We start from the raw sequence: 20896 nt of genomic DNA, 5'->3' as shown, positions 1-20896 counted from the left end.
AGGGAAGCTGGCACTGCTTACGTTCTCCCTGGGAACTGCCAAGACCAAAGGAAGAGCAATGGCTTTGTAAAGCCTTGTCTCGTGATGTACCATTACAGGAAAAACCCCACCAAAAAAGCCAAACTCTTGCAAAGCTAATTACATGGATGGGAAGATGTGACTGTGGCCTGGCTGAAGACACACTGCAGATTGCCTTGAAAAAGCAGTCCTGTGAAAAGATTATTTAATACAGCACACCAGGTTTTAACCAATAAGATTTTATTCTGTCGGTTTTCTCAACAAAAAAACTCCAAACAACTGAGATACAGTACAGAAGTGTGACTAAAAAAAATAAATCTTCAAACCATGGTTTGATTTATTGATGTTGGTTAAATAACCCAGTTTGAGATTATTATATAGCAGAAGACATATGCATTCCACTACTCCTTTTCATCTTCAAGAAAGCAAAGAGACTTTCAGCAAGCACGTTATTTTCAGAAAGACACAAGTACAACAACGTCACTGTTACCAGCAGGGCTAGCTAGCACACTACCAGCTAACCCGAGAACTCCAGCCCATTTCCTCACTTGAAACAAACTTCTGGTCTTTGAGGGCACAGAGTACTTGTCCCCTCCATCAAGGAGTATCACACCTTGTTGTTTTGACAGCTTCCCCCTGTTCTGTTGAAGTGTGTGAACTCTGACCACAGCACAGCCATTCACATTTGACCCCTAAACCAGAAAAGCAGGGAATAATTCCTACAGTATCAAGGAGTAGTATCAGGCACAGTACTTGGCTATACTGTTTATCTTAAATTTAAGGGAATGTCAATTAAGGCTGATTATCAACATATTGTAGCCTCCCAATAATAGAGTGCTCATCAAATTGGATAATTGTTTCCCATGTTCATGTCCAGTTTAGATAAAATCAGTTCTCATCCAGCTAAAGACACACTGCAAATCAGGGACAGTGATCACTTGTTGCAGCTGGAGCATTCCATGGTGCATCACTGCTCGTTCTGCTGCCCTTCTGTCACAGCAGACACCCCTCCTTGGCCCTTGTTCACGTCGCTGATACACGCCCACAGCCCGTCCACCGACTCCTTCCACAGCGTCACCTCAAAAACAGAGCACGAACAGCTTTCAGCTTTAAACATATCCTGATTCCCCTTTTCTTGTAGCTACCACAGCACGGGTTTGGTGATAGCCTGCAGTTATATGAGGAGAGTATGTGAATTGTCGGTACTCCACAAAATCAAGTTCAGCCTGCATTTCTACCCTACAGTAAGGTCTCAGAATGCAGTGCAAGCGGTTTCCAAAGGTTATGGTTTTCCTGCCCTCCTGATTAATCAGAAGGAAAAACTTCCCCATGGCAGCAAAGGAGACTCTATGACAGCCATGTGTTCAACGTGTGACAACAGTCTCACCTCAGCTCCGCTGGAAACAGGCTGCACAGGGCAAAAGCCAAGGCAGCAGTACTCACTTTGTTGTCTCCTCCAGACACTGCGAGGATGTTGGCAGTGATGGACCAGCTCACGTGCCAGACAACATCATTGAACTTGTGCAGCAGCTTTGGTGACCAGGAGTTCCCAGAGGCATCATCACATGTCCAGATAAACACTCGGCCATCCTGCAAAAGCAGAGACCAAGGCTGGGCACAAGAAACACGACCCTGAATTGCCCCTGGCTGTATCTGCATGGATTTGTGCTCAGCACAGCAAAGGGCTGTCTCCTCGCTATGGATAAAGGCAAGGCAGGAGTACAGCTCTGATGAGAAAAACTACCAACAATGACTTGCAAATACCAGAGAAGAGCCCCCAAAATACATATTATCAGCTGAAATACTTCCCCAGAATGAGATTTGGTTTTCCACTCACATGGCAGGAGCTCACTAAGCAGTCTTCTTGATGTTAAAAAAAAAGCTTTCACAGATTAGCAACAAGAAGACAAGAGTCAATATAAAGGCTGACGACATCAGAGCTGATTAAGAATGCCAATTATTAGAAAACAGTATTTTTAGAAGGAAGTTCAGTAAATTTGATCCAAAACCACTAAATACGATGTTAGTTGGAAGGTCTTCCTCCCAGTGAGATCATCCTGCTCATGATTTTCCAACCAGAAGCCAGTCTTTGGTACAGAGGCACACACACCCATAAACCTTTCTCCAGAAATGCTTCTATTGGGCTTCTGAGATTGGGAAGAACAGGAGTCAAAGGCTCGTATGCAGAGACCCAAATATAGCAAAGGATGGCCAAGATGACCTGTTAGAGCAGCTCTATCCCTACAATTCCTTCACTGGAGAAACGGGGAAGGAAGCTCGTGGAAGTGAGCACACCCAGTGCTTGCCCCTGTCGCGCCAAAGGAACCTCACCTGTGAGCAGCTAGCAATGGTGCTGGTTGGCAACCCTATGGATGGAGCCCAGGCCACGTCTCGTACCCAGTCACTGTGAGCCTCCAGCTTCTGCTCTTCTTTCCACTGACCCTCTTCTTCCCTGAAAACACAACTGTACCGTCACCAGGGCAGCGGCAGGAGCCTCTATCATCTCATGCCCTGCTCAGGAAGGCTTTGGACTGTAGCATTCAAACTCCTTGTTCATAAATGCAATACAAAGCACAAGTGTTCCCTACTTCTCCAAAAATCTCTATGGCTTGAACTGACAAAATTCCTTCCAGGGACAGAAAGCAGCACAGGCAAAGACGCTCTGACCTCCAGTTACTGTCAAAAATCTGCTACAACCAAAGTGGTAACCAAAGACCATTACAAAGCTACCCTTGGAGACAAGATCACACAGGGCTGGCACAAACTGCAAGAACCATGGGAGATATTGTGCATCACTAAGTTTCCATTTTTAAAACGCTTCTCTAAAACATTAATTCGAAGATGATACAATAGGGAAGCCGAAGATAGTACTTGAGATACTAACAGGGACACTCAAAGCCTAAAGTGTCAGCTTTTATCTGGCGACAGGGCACTTACTTCCAGATCTTGACCAGGTTGTCACAGCCACCAGATGCAAATCTTTTGATGTAGTTTGGCTTTTGACCAGAGGGTTGTTCTATAAGGCTTCCTGGTACAACAGCAGGAGCCCAGCTAACTGCATTACATCCAATCTAGTTAAGGAAAAGCATCACTGTTAAAAGTTGATTACTTTAATTAACTAAATAAATAGATAGAGGCTGCTGAGGGGGTGAAGAACATGTGAGCATGGTGAATAAACCCGTCTCAGAAAAACTGAAGTCTTGCATGCTGGATGAATATTGGATGAATAAGAAATCCAGATGCAGAGTAGCCTCACTAAGGCACTTGCTCAGAAAGCCTGAGGTACCTATAAGGGTATTTGCACACAAAATAGTTCATCTTGGATGTGCAGATAGGGGGGACAGAGACAGAAACCACAAAGACAAAAGGCACACATAGTTGCTAAGATTTAGGAATACAGGAGTAGAAGGAACCTTTGGTCCTAAGCTGAATTTCTTTCTACTGGGGGCCACTGCCATTAGCTTATTACGTTCTGCTGAAACAAGAATCTCCACAATTTTGGGAAAAACAGGAGTCCCACAGTTTTTTTCCAGCTGTTGCAGGTATTCTGAGTACCAATTAGTGCCATTTCTTATCAGGTAACCTTCAGCACTGTGTTTAACAATAATGCCTAATAAACAGGGATTGCCAGTGCTGTTTAGTGAACTTCATCATATTTCCACTTCATTTTAGAGACTAAAAAGTATACCTGCCTACTCTGGATGAACTGAAACTATTCTTGGGTCTGGACATTTCACATAATTTCACTGCATTTCAGTATTTATCCACTCAAGTCTCTGAGGTATCACCTTGGTTTTATCTGCAGCTCTGGGCACTCTGGGCTGCTCCAAAGGACCAGACTCACCGTGTGTGCGTTGCTGATCTTTTTGACTTCCCACTGCCCATCACCCGTGTAGCTCAACAAGGAAATGGCCCCGTCAGAGCTGCCACAGGCCAGGATCAGTCCATAGTCGTGGGGTGCCCAGCAGACAGAATTCACTGGGAAGGGTGAGACAGACCAGATTACAGCGCAGGGCCTACCTGAAACCGACTGACCAATTCACTGACTGCTATCAGTGGCATGGTCACCAAAAGCAAGTGGCTTTGCAAGCTGAGAATGAGTCAAATCTCAGCAAAAGCCAGCCAATTAGCATTGTTTACTGAGTAACAGATCTGCATTGGGAGGGTAAATCATCTGAACACAACAGTTTCAATTTTAAAACAAAATACAGCATGATAAAATGCAGTCTTTCTAACTGGAAACAGGCAGTATTTTCTTCAAGAATTCAGTTCCCTGCCATCTTTATTTCAAAGCTGACTTATTTGTATAACACCTACAGACACGTGGTATGAATCAATAGTGGCTTATCCAGCAATACAATCTTAGGGAAATGTCCTGTTAATGCTGAACACATTTACTCTCTCTTCAGTTTTTATCATTTTCTTTTTGAGAGAGGCTTTCTTCCTCAACACTAATAGATTTATTCAGTCTTACCCAAATCCCCTCACCTCCTCAGTCTCCCTTCCCAGCTCCACACTCCAGCCCTCCATACCTGAAGAATCATGTCCCGTGTACTCGTAGGTCTTTTCCCAAGTGCCATTTTCTTCCTTCCAGATAATAACCTTCCTGTCATAGGAACAGGAAGCCAAGATATTCCCATACATAGGATGAGCCCAGGCGACCTGCCACACGGGACCTTCGTGCCTGCAAGAAACAGCAGCATTAGGAAAAGCTGAGAGAAACCCCTTCCAACTGCAGCTGCCTCACAGACCACTGCTGTGCATCGCTGCTCTGGGAGGGATTAGAGATCTGACACGAGGAATGAGTAACGCTAAGATGGCAATGTTAGTGCCCTGACACAGGGCTCTCACTGCCACAGAAAACAATTCACACTTTTATCAGTCCACGTCACTTCCTGAAAATTACAGATGCAAAGTACTAAATGAATGACCAAGCCCCACTGTGCTTCCCACTGGAGCTCTATCCCCAGCCCAGCTCCCAGAAGCTCTTCAGCACAGTCTTGGAGGAGTTCACCCTGGAATTCAGCCTGCGCTCTGTGCTGCCCAAGGGCAAAAGGACAAGGCATCGAGGTTTTGCCCCAGTTAAGCTCCGGTGTTGTGCCATCTCACCCCCTGAGGTCGGCAATGAGGATCTGCCCCCCGTTGCGGACATCGAAGATCTTCACGGAGCGGTCGGAGGAGCAGGTGGCCAGGCGGGTGCCGTAGTAATCCATCTGTGCATCGTGCTGGGGAGAGAGGAGAGCTGTGCTCAGCACGGCGTGCCCGGCCTGCTGAGCCCTGCAGCCACTGCCCTGGCACAGAGGAACCCTGTGAAACAGTGCAGGCGTGCCACACGAGCAGTGTGCTCCTGCTTCCCCAGGCGCTCCTTCGGCCACTGTACAAATGTTACACTGAAGGACCCAGGGGATTCTGAGCAACAGCCACAGCATCTTCATGACAGGGAATTCATGCTGACTACAAAGCAGTGACAAGTTATGTATTTCTGTTTCTTAAAATGTGAAGCGAGTGTACAAATACTGCTCTTAATTATATTTGAAACTTCACCATTACCAAGCCATCGAATATTTAAGGCTGGAAAAGACCTCCAAGTTCACTGACTACAACCTTTGACCAACAGTTGTCACTTGTCACTAGACCTGAACACTTCGTACCATATCCAGTCATTTCCTGAACACCTTCAGGGATGGTGACTACACCACCTCCCTGGGCAGCCCTTTCCAATGCTTGATAGCCTTTTCTGTGAAGAAATACTTCCTGAAGAATTAGGCTTATCTAACTGGGCTTCTTCCTCCAACAAATTACTTTGAAACCTTTCTTCCTACCCATATTCATACATCTACTCCCAGACACATCCACTTAAAGGAAAACCATTTTTATCAGCTGAAGGTCTGTACCAGCAAATATACACATATCTCTATTATTTCACAAAAAAGGGCAGAAACAAGCCCTCACATGAAAATTAGGATTTTAAATAATTTCCCCTTTCCTCCCAGCCAAGTTTTTCTCTCCACACAGTATAAAATGGCAAGACCAGGATTTCAGACAGCGTTCTGCATCCAACACCTCACAAGTGTGCTCTTTCACGAGCACAAACGTGCGGCGCTCAGTGCTCACAGAGAGCCCCAGAGCAGCTCTGTCGCAGCAGCCGCCGGACCGGCGGAGCAGCTCCCCGCACACTTACGATCATGTCCTCGTGGGACGTGTCCACGGTGTTAATGACCGACACCTGCGGGGAGAAGGAACAGAACGGGCTCAGCCATCATCCCCGGCCGCCCAGCCGGCTCCGGCGTACCCTGTGCCGTGCCCCGGGCTGCCCGGGCCGCGACGGGACGCCGCCGCTCGGGCCCCGCACCGGGACGCCGCCGGTTCCCCGCTCCCCTCTGCCCCGGCCCCTGGCGGCGGCGCCGGCCCCGGCCTGCTTGCCCCCGCCTCACCGTGGCGGCGGCCCCGGCCCCGCTCGGCCCCTCTCACCACGGCGGCAGCCCTGGCCCCGTTCAGCCCCGCTCGGCCCCCCTCGCCCCTCTCACCATGGCGGCAGCGGCCCCGGCCCCGCGGCGCTCCCGGCCCGGCCTCTGCCCGCGCGCTCAGACGTGGCACGCCGGTCCGCGCACAACCGGCCCCGCCGCGCCCCGCCCGCCTGCGACGACGTTCCGCCCGTGCCGGGTTCCGGGGGCGGCCACTGCCTTGGCTGGGCCGGGAGAGGGCGAGGGCGGGAGCGGCCACTGACCCGTCCTGCCCCGCCGCCGCCAGCCGGGCCCGCCGAGCGGCCAGAGGCACCGCCGGGACCCGGACACAGCCCTTCATCGGCCCCCAGAGCCGTTCGGCCCGGCTCCTCCCGCTGCCTTGGGGCCGCCCGGCACGGCACGGAGCGGGCGGCGGCCCCGGGCCCCGCAGAGCCCTCCGCCATGGCCAGCGTCTCCTACCACATCTCCAGCCTGCTGGAGAAGATGACCTCCACCGACAAGGACTTCAGGTGTGGCAGCACGGGACGGGCCCTGCGGGCGGCAGCCACCTGCGAACGGGGCCCTGGAGGAGGGGGCTGCCGGACAGGGGTCCTGCCGCGCCAGGGGCGGGTGCGCAGGGCACCTGAGATTTGCATCACTTGTATTTACAGGGTGTCTAGCCGACTGTAAGTTATATTTACAGGGTGTCCAGCCGACTGTAAGTTGTATTTACAGGGTATCCAGCCGACTGTAAGTTGTATTTACAGGGTGTCTAGCCGACTGTGTCCTAACTAAGGGGGGGTGTAGAGAAGCTAGAGGAGCTCCCCTCCCTTGCCTAGATTGGTGCCTGATGAAAGTGGAAGGTGGAATAAGTCTGGGCAGCTGGACTCCAAGTTGTTATTTCTTTTGTGAATAAAGAATATCGTAGCAGACATGCTTCTAGTTTTGTTTTGATAATTTGTGAGATAGTCAGTGCATTAAAAGGGGTGAGTAGACCCCCGTGTCCCTGGGTGATGGATGTTGCACATACTGGCTCTGCTCAGGCTGCTTGGAAAACTTTTTCTGTGTGATGGGAGAATGTGCCTTCCTAACAGGACTGAGATGCTTTTATTTCTTTATGTCAACAGAAAACTTGGCATCTTTTTAGGGTTAGACGGATGGCTTGATATGTAAGGCAGTCTATCAAAAAGTAATTAAAACTGACATGTATGAAAGATTTCACTCCTTAGTATATTGTTTTCTGAGTATCATCCTGGAAGGTAATGTTTGGGCCAGACTCGGCATTTTGAGGTCTAAGAGAGGGGTTAGTAATAGCCTAAAAGTAGGTTGGTTTTTGTAGAAGCTGCTGATGTTCTCAGATGTTAAAATAGGTACTTTATAAAGAAGACAGTGATGGAGCAGTTGTGCAAACAGTTTGTTCAAAGAATTTACAGTTAACCCTCCAAAGGAGATGTGCCCAACACCAGGCACGTCATGTCCCAGAGGTACTGCAGGGCCACTTCCTCCCAGCACATGGCCGAGCATGACCTGTTATAGGGCCAGATTTCTCTTGTTCCCCTCACAGATGGATGTGCTGGTGAGATCCTGAGGTCCTGGGGCGGGATGGCAGCGAGGCCAGAGCGGGATGTGGGGCAGGATGGCAGCCAGGCCAGAGCGGGATGTGGGGAATGATGGCAGCCAGGCCAGAGCGGGATGTGGGGCGGGATGGCAGCCAGGCCAGAGCGGGATGTGGGGCGGGATGGCAGCCAGGCCAGAGCGGGATGTGGGGCGGGATGGCAGCCAGGCCAGAGCGGGATGTGGGGAATGATGGCAGCCAGGCCAGAGCGGGATGTGCTGCCATGGAAGGCTCTGTTCAGCCCGTGGCCATAATTGGTCATGCTGGTTCGGCACAGACGCTGAACTGCGGAGTGCAGCTGAGGAGCTCTCCTGGAATCAGAAATAGATTGCACATGAACATCTTAGGGCACGTTACTGCTGTTTGCTCACTCTGGATTTTGGGCTGGCTGGGGAACACCGCAGCACTCCCCCATTCCAGATGGACCTCATTGCTGCTCAGGAATGGGCTGGCAGATTGAAGCCTCAAATGATGACCTGTACATGAGAGCTCTGGTGTGCTGAATGAGTGACATCAGAGCCTAATTTTAAAAGGAGCTGTCATTTTGTAACGAGAGAGGACTTCGTGGTTACTGTCAGACATCCCTTCTGTGCAGGGCTAACATTGGAAAGCAGCTAACACACGAGATTTCTTAGAACCTCAGACTCCTATACCAGCACCTTTTGCTTTCCTGCTCCTGGCAAAATGGATACTTTCCAGAATTTCTCAATATCCATTCTGTTAGAAAACTGACTGTCAGTTGGGTCTTTGTTTTTCTTTCTAATCTGGAGTGATAAATACTCAATTGGTTTTGCTCACAGCAATCTAAATATAGTCTAGTACACTTCTGAGGTGTAGTTTGTGTGGAGTCATTACTTTATTTTTTCATTTTTGAAAGTGAAAGGACTTGTCCATGTCTGGGGTCATACTATCAGTGCTAAGTTAGCCAGAAAGAACAGAGCCAGGTGAATTCTTAGACCCCAGACTGCTTTTTTCTAGGCCAGGTGAAAATTTGGTGAAAAAAGCCATCATGATTTTTTTCTGGCATAGTTAACCATCTTCATTTAGTCACTGAGAAAAAAATACACATGCTGAGAGCTGCTTTTAGAGTTTTTGTTTACCTGGCCCCTGTTAGGTAGTTATCTACTTGTAATATATAATTTTCCTTTTTCTTAGGACAGTGTTGTAAGTTACTCTTTGGTAGTGTGTTTTTATACAAGCACCAGTTGCCAGATTCTGCCCAGATGATGCAAAGGTGATGCATTTGTGTCTGCATATCAGCCAATCCACTTTCTCCCTGTGTCCTTTCAGGTTTATGGCCACCAATGACCTGATGATGGAACTGCAGAAAGACTCAATAAAACTAGATGAAGACAGTGAGAAAAAAGTTGTGAAAATGCTTTTGAAATTGCTGGAGGACAAAAATGGGGAAGTACAGAACCTTGCTGTCAAATGGTAAGAGCCTAGACAGTAATAGCCATGTTCCCTGGCACTGATAAAGCCATCACAGACTGCAGAGCCTGGCCCTTGACACCTCCCTCAAACCTCCTGTGCAAGGGACTTTGCCCTCTGTTGCAGGCACTGCACTTTCTCCTGGTGTAGACACTCACAAGGGGTGAGCACACAGATACCTTTGTAGCAGCAAGAGATGATTTTGGAAGTACTTCAGTGTTCCTGTTATAAACCTAACCACGTGGAAGTCAGAGCCCTAGGATTTTATTTCTTCAGGGAAAAGCACACTTAAAAATTTTGCTCATCAACCTCTTGACCTCTCTCAGGCTTTGAAATCCAGTGCTGAATTTCTCCATGGAACTGTCTTTGATAGCAATGGTACTAAACATGTACAGCCCTTATGGGCTTTAATTTCAGGTCCAAATCCTTCTCTTCAAGGGAGTTTTAATTGAACGTTATAATGCACTTGGATTTTTCCCTGACTTGACTCTGAGTGCAGCCTGTGCTGTTGCTTTGCCTTTGACCATTCCCATATTGTTTTAATCCACGTGAACAAAAGTAGCAGTTTCCTCTATTAGTGAATCCTCTGATAAAGGGATCCTGCTGCTGACATGTTCTTTCCCATCTCTTTCCCCAGCATGGCTAAGTGGGCGTGTTCAGTCTAGAAATGCCATTGAATGGCTCAGTTCACCCCAGGGCTCCAGAAAGGTGGGCCATTTAAAGACAACTTTGGGTTCCTCAATTTTTTCCTGCTGTGGATCCTATTCATATTCCCTTCTTTTCAACCATGTGCTCCTTCTATCCCTGTTCTTTCCCTGTTATCTTTGGCCCTTTCCTTCTGATTCCCACTGTCCTGACTTCTTTTGGCCCTGCTCCTCTCTCTGCCTGGTTTGGGTTGGTTTATTCTGGGTTTTAAAGCAAAACAGTTGGGCACTGAGCAGAGGACCAGCTTCTCAACTTCTTTGCCTCGTTATCTCTGGTGGTATCTGCAGTAAGTCCATCTCATTGCAATCTCTGATCCATCCAGAGTGTGATAATGAGGAGGCCTCAAACTGGAACCAGGAAAATTTCCTTCCCGTGCCTAAGGAGGTGCTTAGAGCGGAATAGTCATTCCCAGATAGGTGGCCAGGATCTTTAAGAAGGAGCAGTGTGATGGTTTGAAGGACATGGACAGTTGGATTGGGCCCTTCATCCTGACTGGCTTCTCGTCCCACAGCCTGGGCCCGCTGGTGGGCAAAGTGAAGGAGTACCAGGTGGAGACCATCGTGGACACGCTCTGCACCAACATGCTGTCGGACAAGGAGCAGCTGCGAGATATCTCCAGCATCGGCCTCAAAACAGTCATTGCTGAGCTGCCACCAGCTGCCACAGGTACACTGGCTGTCCCCATTTGTCACTGAGCCACAGGACTCCCAGCCTTTGCTAAACGGGGGAAAATGTAGAGTCCAGAGCCTGGAAGTTACCGATTCTTTACTCGCCTGCCAGAGGACAGTCTGTGAAATCAGGGGAGGGACAGTAGAGCTGAGGTATCAATGGGATGAAAGGCAGAATTAAATGAAAACTTGAGCTGTATTTGGAACTGTGTATGCCTAAAAAGCATCAGCTTTTCAGGGGATGCCTGAGGCTCCCAGCAACAGGATTTTCCTCTGCAGCCATCTCATGAATCTGTCCTGATTAGATTTCCCAGTGGTGATTTCTTTTTTCAGCGTACCAGGAATTGAATGGATCCTAGCAGCAAAAAGTGTTAACTGACAGCAGGGAAAAATATCTCTCTTGCAGGTTCCACCATGACAGCAAATGTGTGCAAAAAGATCACAGCCCAGCTGACAGGAGCCATTGGCAAGCAGGAGGATGTGTCCGTGCAGTTGGAAGCTCTTGACATCCTGTCAGATATGCTGAGCAGGTACCAGAGGATTTCCTTCTGGCAGCTGTGCATAGAAAGGGGCTGCAGGGATGTGTCTGCTTTTGATTTCTTTATTTCTCTAATCCTATTACTGGGACTTAAAAACACAGGATTTGGTTGGCTGCTCCTAGGGAATATCTGAGTAGAGCAGGTCCCCAGCAGGGATGAGAGATAACATGCCAAGCCTTTCTGTACTTGGGAATGGCAGTGCCTCTGGTGATGGATCACACAGAAGCTTAGCTCACACAAACGTGGAGGGGTGAGGGAGGCAGGGAGGTTTATTTTAGCCCTATGAGCCCATCATATAAGCTTTTTTTTTTTTTCTGGCTGCCTCTTGTTGCATAAGTCAGAGTGACAGTGTCGTATGTCATCTGCATGCAGGAAATTATTAGCACACCCTTGGGTCATCCAGAAGGACACAGTCAAAAACTCTTCCACGATGGGGACAAATTGCCATCTCCCTGTGTTTTACAGACCAAGTGTTCAGACCAAAATGACAAGCCCATCCTTCTCCTCCCCCTCCCCACAACGTGCATGAAGTCTCCAGAGCTGAAGGATTTTCAGATTTGTTGCTGCCAAGAGGCATTTTTTCTGAGCCTTTGACTTTCACCTTGTGCCTTGTTCTGTTGGTTGCAGGTTGGGAGGAACACTCTACTCATTCCATTCCAACATCCTGACCTGCCTGCTGCCCCAGCTGACGAGCCCCAGGCTGGCAGTTCGTAAACGGGCCATCATTGCCTTGGGGCACCTGGTCTTGACCTGCAGTGGAAGCATCTTCTCTGAGCTCACAGAGCATCTGCTGGCAGAGCTGAAGAGGAACGAGTCCACATCTACCACCAGGACATACATTCAGTGTGTGGCTGGCATCAGCAGGCAGGCTGGGCACCGCATAGGTAGGATGGGCACCTTGAAATGATGCTGGGAAATGTACATGCATTTTAGAGCAGCTCCTCTTAGTGGTAAAAGAAGAGTGCTCATTGTTCTTAATGTATTAGTGGCTTCTGCTTGTGATCCTCTCTGTGGCTCTGGTCTGGTTCTCTGATCGTCACTTGGAAAGGAGACACCAGAGTTTCTCTTTGGCTGCCCTTTGCTAGTGACTATGGTCTTCCCCTCAAGATCTTCCAGCTCTTGCCTGGTTTGAATTAACACCTCTGTGAACCAGGTCAGTGGATTCACCCCCTTTTAAATGACATAGGGGATGGCAACATATTGTATTACTTGTGTAAAAGACCTGCCAGAGTTGAGATTAGGTTCGAAGAGATCTCTAATGACAGCTCTTCCTGTGAGTGAAATGCCAACAAGGGGCTGCAGACAGGGAGCAGGGATTGGCTGCTGAAAACCAGCACAGCTGTTCTTGGTGGGCTGCTGGCTCCTTGCCCATGAGGTCTGGGGCAGGAATGCTCTACCAGGCACAGGAAGGAAGTGGCAGCTGGCTGAGTTCTCAGCTGCCCAGGTGAGTGTAGGCTGGAATGGATTTTCACTGCTGTTTGCTTTGTCTTTCCCAGGAGAGCACCTGGAGAAGATAATTCCTCTGATAGTTCAGTACTGTAACGTGGATGACGACGAGCTGCGAGAGTACTGTTTCCAGGCCTTTGAGTCCTTTGTGAGAAGGTGTGTGCCCTTGGGGAATGCCTCTGCACCATCCAGGGCATCTGTGTCCTCCTGGTGTAGATATCCATATGTTCAGCATCCTCGAAGGAGGGCCTTCCTGCAGGTATTCCTGATGGGAAGACAGTTCACATATGAAATCTCTTCTGCACATGCAGTTTGGACTGGAATCATGAGCTGCTTTACCTCAGCATGGGAGGCTGTCCTTCTGTATTGGTTTTGCAGGAGTGGGAGTTTTCCTTGTCCTTGAAGTGTTCCTTAGCCAGAGGGAACTGCCTCACTCCTGGTGCCTGGAGGGAGCTGGAGGCAGCAAGGGGGTTGGGCAGGAGAACTGCTGAGCTGCAGCTCTCCTGTCATTTGGTCAAAAATTACTTCTTGGAAAAGGAGCCCTGCAGAGCTGTTGAGGTGTTCTCCCAAGGAAGGGAGGATTCAACCAGGATCTGTGTGTGTCCATTGACACATACAGGTAACCAAGGGCCACCATCAAACCACAGCTGAAATGCCAACAGTAGGTTTATTTCGTTATCTTGCTAATTATACTGGGTGACAGAGACACATGGGGACACAGGCTCTGTTTGGTGTTTGGCTTAGTTGTCCCAGCTGAGAGAAGGGCAAGGGGGCTTGCTGCCTGCCTCACTCTTAACAAAAGGCTTCCTGCTTGTCTGTGAGAGTGTATTATCTCTCCACAGGAATTGTACTTCTGAAAGTAGACAGAGGATGAACAACATTAGGTATAATAAATTGAGTTTTCCCACACTGACATCTTTAGCCTTCCCGGTAGCAAAGTTACTTTGAGTAAAACTATTCCCTCCTCGCCAAATCTTCTGGTTTTAACTCAGTCCTCCCAACAGGGTGAAGGCAATTGATTTATTTATTTGTCATTAAAAAATTATTGCATCCTCCCCATAGGAGATGTTCCTTCCTGCTGTGCATGAAGCAAAGATGTTCCTTGCTTCATGTACAGCAGGAAGGAACATCTTCAGTTTAACTCATACTATCAAAATGGTCTGTGAAGCACTTTGTGATTGTTTTGAGATTAATATTATTTGGATATTTAAAACAGCTTAGTCTCCTACTAACTCTTAAAATTTTCATTTGTGATAGGTGCCCAAAAGAAATGGATCCTCACATCTCAAGTGTGATGGGACTATGTTTGAAGTACATTACCTTTGACCCAAACTACAACTATGATAATGAGGAGGAAGAGGAAGAGATGATGGAAACTGAAAATGGAGAGGATGAAGAGCAAGGTGCCTGCTTGTGAGGATGGCTGTGCTCAGCAGAACACGCAGTTAACGTTTCTCCCCTTCCTGCTTTCTCCTGCTGGAGAGGGCAGCTCTGAGGATCAAGTGATCCTTTAGCTCCAGTTTTCTCATGATTGCACTTGTTTCCCTTGTGCTGTTTCTAGAAAGCGACGACGAGTACAGTGACGACGATGACATCAGCTGGAAGGTGCGCAGGGCTGCGGCCAAGTGCCTGGAGGCCATTGTCAGCAGCAGGCACGACCTCCTGCAGGACTTCTACAGAACTCTCTCCCCAGCCTTGATAAGCAGGTTCAAAGAGAGGGAGGAGAATGTCAAAGCTGACATCTTCAATGCTTACATCTCCTTGCTGAAGCAAACGCTGCCTACCCAGAGCTGGCTGCACTCTTCGGGTGCCTCTGGCAAGGATGATGTTCCCTTGACAATGCTTCAGAACCAGGTGTGTGAGCAGGTGGTGGCTGGGCTAAATCACAAAGCAATGAGAAGTAGGTACCTTGGGAATGTGGCTAGCTGAAGGAGCCCTGGGGCAGGCATCTAGAGGGCCCCAGATCCAGAGAGGGCTGGCTGTTTACTGTGTGTCTCCTGCCATTCCCGGGCTGGCACAGCACAGGAACGTGGGAGTACAGCCAGCACTGCTCCTCCACCAGCCCTGGCATGTGTGCAGCTGAGGCAGGGTGGCTTCTGGTACCTGTGTCTGGCTGGTACCTTACTACAGCTGTTGCTCGGGAAACTCACTTAAACTGTGAGTTTATTAGAGTGAGCCTCTGAGAGCAGCTGGGGCGACTGAGGTGTCCCCTTTTAATTTGCTTCTCCAAACTGCAGGTTCCCAACATCATCAAAGCCTTGCACAAGCAGCTCAAAGAAAAGAGCATAAAGTCAAGACAGAGTTGTTTCAGCCTTCTGACAGAATTGGCCAGTGTTCTTCCCGGCTGCCTGGCAGATCACATACCTGCACTTATCCCTGGTAAGCTTGTCTGTCATCTGGGGTGAAGCAACAGGGCTGGTAAAATCCATTCTGAACACAAGTCCTTCTTGCCTGTGTGTTCCAGTTTTACTTCTGTGAGTTATTCTGCTCAGCATTAGGACAAACACATGAAGTTCTGCTCTGTGCTGAACAGTTCCCAGATTAATTCTGGCCTCTGCACTGAAAGCCAGGATAAAAATGTCAAGTTCATTTCCACAGTCCCCTGACAAGATGCATTTGGGAGGCGTATTCCAGCCTCCTCTGAAAGCAGCTGGAATTGTGCTGTTACCACACTGAGATCAGAAATACAAGTGCCACTTCCTTTTGCAAAATGCAGTGGCATTTTAAAAAATTCTTTATATTGACTGATTCTTTAATTTGCACAACCACATTTCTCTCTGAGCTCTCTGGCTGGTGGGCTTATGAAGCATCCCACTGCTGGAAGGCTCCCACCTTGTTTTTGGTGTGATTGTATAGTGAATATGAGAAAAGTCTCCTGTGATTGTCCCTTGCTGGATCCATAAACCTCCTTCTTTGGGAAAAATATGACATCATGATATTTTCTTCTGCACAGGTATTGTTTTCTCCTTGGCGGATAAATCCAGCTCCTCCAACATGCGGATTGACACACTGTCCTTCCTCCACGTCCTTCTCTGCAACCACCAGCCAGAGGTATTTCACCCTCATGTCAAAGCCCTGCTGCCTTCTGTTGTCACCTGTATTGGAGACCCCTTTTACAAGATCACGTCAGAAGCTCTGCTGGTGACTCAGCAGCTTGTGAAAGTTATCAGGCCTTTGGACAAAGCTTACACCTTTGATGCCAAGCCCTATGTGAAGGACCTTTTCCCTGGTACTCTGAAGCGGCTGAAGGCAGCTGACATCGACCAGGAGGTGAAGGAACGTGCCATCTCCTGCATGGGACAAATCATTTACAACTTGGGAGACCATTTAAGCACTGACCTCCAGCCAACCCTGAAGATATTTCTGGAGAGGCTCAAAAATGAAATCACCAGACTGACAACAGTCAAAGCATTAACCTTAATTGCTAGTTCTCCACTTAAAATAGATTTGAGACCCATCCTAGGGGAAGGTCTCCCCATTCTAGCTTCCTTCTTGAGAAAGAATCAACGTGCCTTGAAACTAAGCACTCTGAATGCTCTGGACATCCTGGTGAAGAACTACAGTGACAGCCTCAAGCCTGCCATGATTGAGGCTGTGCTAACAGAGCTCCCCGTCTTAATAACCGAGAATGACATGCACGTGTCCCAGGTGACCATCATGTTCCTCACGACTTTGGCCAAGGTTTATCCATCCTGTATCTCCAAGATCAGTGGCTCTGTCCTTGCTGAAATCTTTCAGCTTGTCCACTCACCTGTGCTTCAAGGAGGGGCCCTGAATGCCATCATCGACTTCTTCCAGGCGCTGGTCCTGACAAAGACGGCTGCCGTGGGTTACCCGGAGCTGGTGAAGCAGCTGACAGCACCCGTTTACTCCTCGGGCCCAGCCGGGGCCTCGCTGACGTTGCACAAGCAGGCGTATCACTCCATCGCAAAGTGTGTGGCAGCCCTGTCCTCAGCCTGCCCTAAGGAAGCCCCTGCGACAGTGAACCAGTTTGTCCAGGATGTGAAAAGTCCCAAGTCCAGCCCTGCTGTGCAAGTGCTGGCTTTCCTCTTCCTGGCAGAGGTGGGCCGCACCACGAACCTCAGTGCTCAGAGGGAGCTCAGAACCGTCATCCTGGAAGCGTTCTCTTCCCCCAGCGAGGAGGTGAAATCCGCCGCCTCCTACGCGCTGGGGAACGTCAGCGTTGGCAATCTGAAGGAGTACCTGCCCTTCATGCTGAAGGAGATCGGAAGCCAGCCCAAGCGACAGTACCTGCTGCTGCACTCCCTGAAGGAGGTCATCAGCTGCTCCCCAGCTGACAGCCTCACGCCTTACGTGGAGGATATCTGGGCTCTGCTCTTCAAGCACTGTGAGTGCACGGAGGAGGGGACGCGCAACGTGGTGGCAGAATGCCTGGGGAAGCTGACTTTGGTGAACCCCGCTGAGCTGCTGCCCCGGCTGAGGAAACAGCTGTCAGCAGGTAACGGGGAGGGCAATGACCAGAGCAGGGAAATGCTGCCTTCTGATGGGAATTCATTTTGTATACTGCTTGTGGCTACAACAGGGAGCAAGGCCAGTTGAAAGGAGAGCAAATAACAAGATGGATCTCTCTGCAAGGAGGATCAGAGGAGCACTGGTCCACACAAGACCAGGAAGGTGCAGGGAACAGGGACTGCACAGGGCAATTGTGCAGGAGTGGATTCAAACACAGAGTTGATAAGAAGAATCCTCTACTCCCTTATAACACATGTATAACAGGATCAAGGACAGAATATGTATTACAGAGTTACAGCAGTGATTTTCTCTCTTTATTTTTCACTGTTTTTCTTCCCCTCTTCATTGCAGGCTCCCCGCATGCCCGGAGCACGGTGGTTACTGCCATCAAGTTCACAATTACAGACCAGCCTCAGCCTATTGATGCTCTCCTGAAAGGCTGCATAGGTAGGCTGGTTTGGACAGGGGTGTGAGCTGGGGGCATGGGAGGTTGGGTGTTGTTAGCAGCTCAGGGATTTTCCATTCCTGTGTGAACCTCATCTAGTCCAGTTAGTTTTTATCAGTGCTTCTCAGCTTTTGGGATTAAACAGCAACACTTACTGAGAGTCCTTGCTAACTGCACTGATGCATTGGTCTTGGGCTTGTTCCATTGTTTTTTAGAATGCTTAAGTTCTTTCTGCATGTAAACTCAGAATTCCAGCACCTCACAAAAAGGATCTTCAGAAGTATAACCTACACGAGGAGTGTCTGGTGTCCAGGGAGCCCACAAAAGCATCTGCTGTATAAAACTGGCCCTTCTGTTTCAGAGAAGTTTGATCAGATGGGATCTAAGCAAGAAAAATCCCCCACAACTTCCTTGAATAACAAAGCTTATGATTTGACTTTAGGGTAGAGGAGCTAGAGTCACATCATTTGTTTTTATGCCCAAATGCAGGGTAGTCATGTTTCTTTACTGTACCCCAAATGGAGGGAGAGAAAGCATCTCAAATGGCTTTGACAGACTGTGCTACTTATTTTATCATTAATGCTCTCATAACTAGCCTCCTTGAAATACATCCAAATATATTTTAAATTACTGCAAAAATGTTGCAGCCTGTTGGCTGCAGGACTGACTGATGTGCTCTTACCCCACAGGTGACTTCTTACAAACTCTGCAAGATCCAGACCTCAATGTTCGCCGTGTGGCTTTAGCCCTGTTTAATTCTGCTGCTCACAACAAGCCTTCTTTAATCCGGGACTTACTGAACTCGGTCCTCCCCAGCCTGTACAATGAAACCAGAGTGCGGAGGGAGCTCATCCGGGAGGTAACTGGGCTCGGCGGGGGTGCAAAGCCCCGATGGAGCTGCTGCTCTCTGCTCCTTGGTGACAGCTGTACCGTTTGTCTCGGTTCAGGTAGAGATGGGGCCGTTCAAGCACACAGTGGACGATGGCCTGGATGTGAGAAAAGCCGCTTTTGAGTGCATGTACACCCTGCTGGAAAGCTGCCTGGACCGGCTGGACATCTATGACTACCTGAACCACGTGGAGGAGGGGCTGAAAGATCACTATGACATTCGGGTAGGTGCTGTGCCCTGTCATGTTCTGTGTGGGGTCTGGGCTGCAGTCGGGCTGTGTGTCCCCGTGGTGCAGCGTCCCCATGGCTGTCAGCCCTTTGCAGACACCTGCAGCACTGCACACGCCTGGGCCAGCTGCAGCTCCAGCCCCTGCTGCCAGGGTGCGCTCGCAGCTCTCGGCAGAGCCCCTCGCACAAGTGCAGAGCCCGGTGCGGGTACAGCCGAGCCTGCCAGCAGGGCTGGGTGCCCCAGAGCACCAACACGTTGTCTCCCCTCCCGGGCAGATGCTGACGTTCATCATGCTGGCGCGGCTCTCGGTGCTCTGCCCCAACGCCGTGCTGCAGCGGCTCGAGCGGCTCATCGAGCCCCTCCGGGCAACCTGCTCCACCAAGGTAAGAGCAGCATCGGTGTGGGTCCTGCCCTAAGCTGCCCCTGCTCCCGGCCTTCTCCCTCAGTGCTGCTGAGCCACCCGCTTCCCTCGCTTCCCCAGCTGGAAAATTCTCTGCTGGCCTTTGCTGCTGTGTTGGTTGTGTGCCTGTATGGGCTTTTCTACATGCCAGCTGAAAACGGGGCTTTGGATTTGCAGGTGAAAGCTGGTTCGGTGAAGCAGGAGTTTGAGAAGCAGGATGAGCTGAAGCGCTCAGCCATGCGGGCAGTGGCTGCTCTCCTGACCATCCCCGAGGTGGAGAAAAGCCCAGCAATGGCCGAGTTTTCATCCCAGATCAGATCCAGTCCTGAAATGGCATCACTTTTTGAGAGCATTCAGAAAGATTCTGCTTCCCTCCCCACCTCAGAGTCAATGGACATGAGCTAAGATGTTTTTCCACACCACCCTCCTGCCTTGGGATACCTCAGCCAGACACCAGCTGGGTGGGGAACAGCAAATGCCACTGGGCTGCTCTTCTGCCCCAGCCAAGTCCAAGTCCCTGGGCAGCCCCAGGAGGAACTGGGGACGGTGTGTTAAATTTGACAGCTGGATGTGACTGGCCTGATCCAGCTGCCTTCCTATCAGACACCTCAGAGAATTGGAATGAGACCTGAGATCAGGGAATACAGCCTCACATAGGCCAGGGGCTGGAAGATGAATATTCCCGCTTTTTCAGGAAGTTTTAAGGGGTGCACAAAGCAGTCACAGTTGTGGTTCCATGAACAATGGAAATTGCTTCCTCAAATACTCCTTACTGCAGTTACAAAGGTTTTTAATCACTGCACATGCACTTTCTACCTTAAATTGCCCAAGAATGTATTTATAGTGTTTAACTAAATAACATGGCTAAAAACTGGAAGGCCATGTAGTAATGAGTTCATCCCACAGGCCTTTTGGGAAAGAAGACTTGCACCTGCCAAGCTGCTGAGGCTACACAGGGCAGGGGGCTTACCCAACACCCCCACCCTCCTCCTGGGGCTCCAGTTTGACATTTGGGCAAGATGAAGCTTTGTTGCTTGGCTTTCATATTTATGGTTTTGACTGCAAAATACCTCAGCCATCTTCCCTGAGAGATCATTACTATTTCAGTGACAAACCCTGCTTAAAGCTTTGCTTTGCACTAACACTGGCTTCTCTCTCCCCTTGGAGCACCTTGGTGTTGGTGTTACCAGCCACAGGGGTCTGCTGGTCAGTGTCAGTCACAGGGCTCAGAGGTGGCAGGCAGGAGCCAGGGGTGCAAGCACACAGCCCATAGCGGCTGCTGTGCTCAAGTCCTGCTTTGTGCAAGAGAAAATGCCTTAAGAGACAAAGGTTCTAAGAGCCAACTAGAGGATGACGCAATCATGACACATTGCTCTAGCCATTAACTGCTCTGTGCTTTTTTTTTCTCTTTTGACAGAGTGGTTGATGTGAATAGTGTTTATAGTGCTGTGTGAAAGGACATGTGTTGTCTGGGTGGTATAGAAAATAAAATACACTTTGAAGCTGCGTACCCTGAGTTCACTGACCATCACCATGACACTGCTCCTCGAGTGCCCGTGACAGCAGAGCCCTGGAGCCAAATACAGGCTGCTGCCC

The 20896-nt window shown here is 49.4% G+C and overlaps 2 protein-coding genes across 4 annotated transcripts; one reads left to right on the top strand and one right to left on the bottom strand.

The window, feature by feature from the left end:
* Positions 1 to 247: 247 nt before the first annotated feature.
* SEC13 (SEC13 homolog, nuclear pore and COPII coat complex component) lies at positions 248 to 6620 on the bottom strand. The gene is made up of 9 exons (XM_054280785.1): positions 6546 to 6620; positions 6200 to 6244; positions 5128 to 5243; positions 4551 to 4702; positions 3863 to 3996; positions 2956 to 3089; positions 2350 to 2470; positions 1462 to 1608; positions 248 to 1096 (listed from the first exon to the last, which is right to left on the bottom strand). The coding sequence occupies exons 1-9, from the start codon at positions 6546 to 6548 to the stop codon at positions 986 to 988; spliced, it is 963 nt and encodes a 320-aa protein (XP_054136760.1). The 5' UTR covers positions 6549 to 6620; the 3' UTR covers positions 248 to 985.
* Positions 6621 to 6907: 287 nt separating this feature from the next.
* On the top strand, positions 6908 to 20838 carry LOC128939668 (cullin-associated NEDD8-dissociated protein 1-like). 3 transcript variants are annotated; one of them, XM_054280782.1, is made up of 15 exons: positions 6908 to 6991; positions 9367 to 9510; positions 10724 to 10878; positions 11287 to 11410; positions 12047 to 12303; positions 12916 to 13021; positions 14123 to 14268; positions 14427 to 14719; positions 15103 to 15244; positions 15819 to 17324; positions 17690 to 17785; positions 18473 to 18642; positions 18731 to 18895; positions 19176 to 19283; positions 19478 to 20838. In XM_054280782.1, the coding sequence occupies exons 1-15, from the start codon at positions 6924 to 6926 to the stop codon at positions 19703 to 19705; spliced, it is 3708 nt and encodes a 1235-aa protein (XP_054136757.1). In that variant the 5' UTR covers positions 6908 to 6923; the 3' UTR covers positions 19706 to 20838. The 3 variants fall into 3 exon arrangements, with proteins under 3 accessions (XP_054136757.1, XP_054136758.1, XP_054136759.1); XM_054280783.1 differs by lacking the exon at positions 19176 to 19283; XM_054280784.1 differs by lacking the exons at positions 6908 to 6991; positions 9367 to 9510 and adding an exon at positions 10144 to 10215.
* The last annotated feature ends 58 nt before the right edge of the window (positions 20839 to 20896 follow it).

Source organism: Melozone crissalis, unplaced genomic scaffold, assembly GCF_028551555.1.
Source record: "Melozone crissalis strain CALT ecotype California unplaced genomic scaffold, PUWL_Pcris_2 ptg000029l_1, whole genome shotgun sequence".
Taxonomy (NCBI): Eukaryota; Metazoa; Chordata; class Aves; order Passeriformes; family Passerellidae; genus Melozone; species Melozone crissalis.
This window is presented reverse-complemented; position numbering and strand designations above follow the sequence as displayed.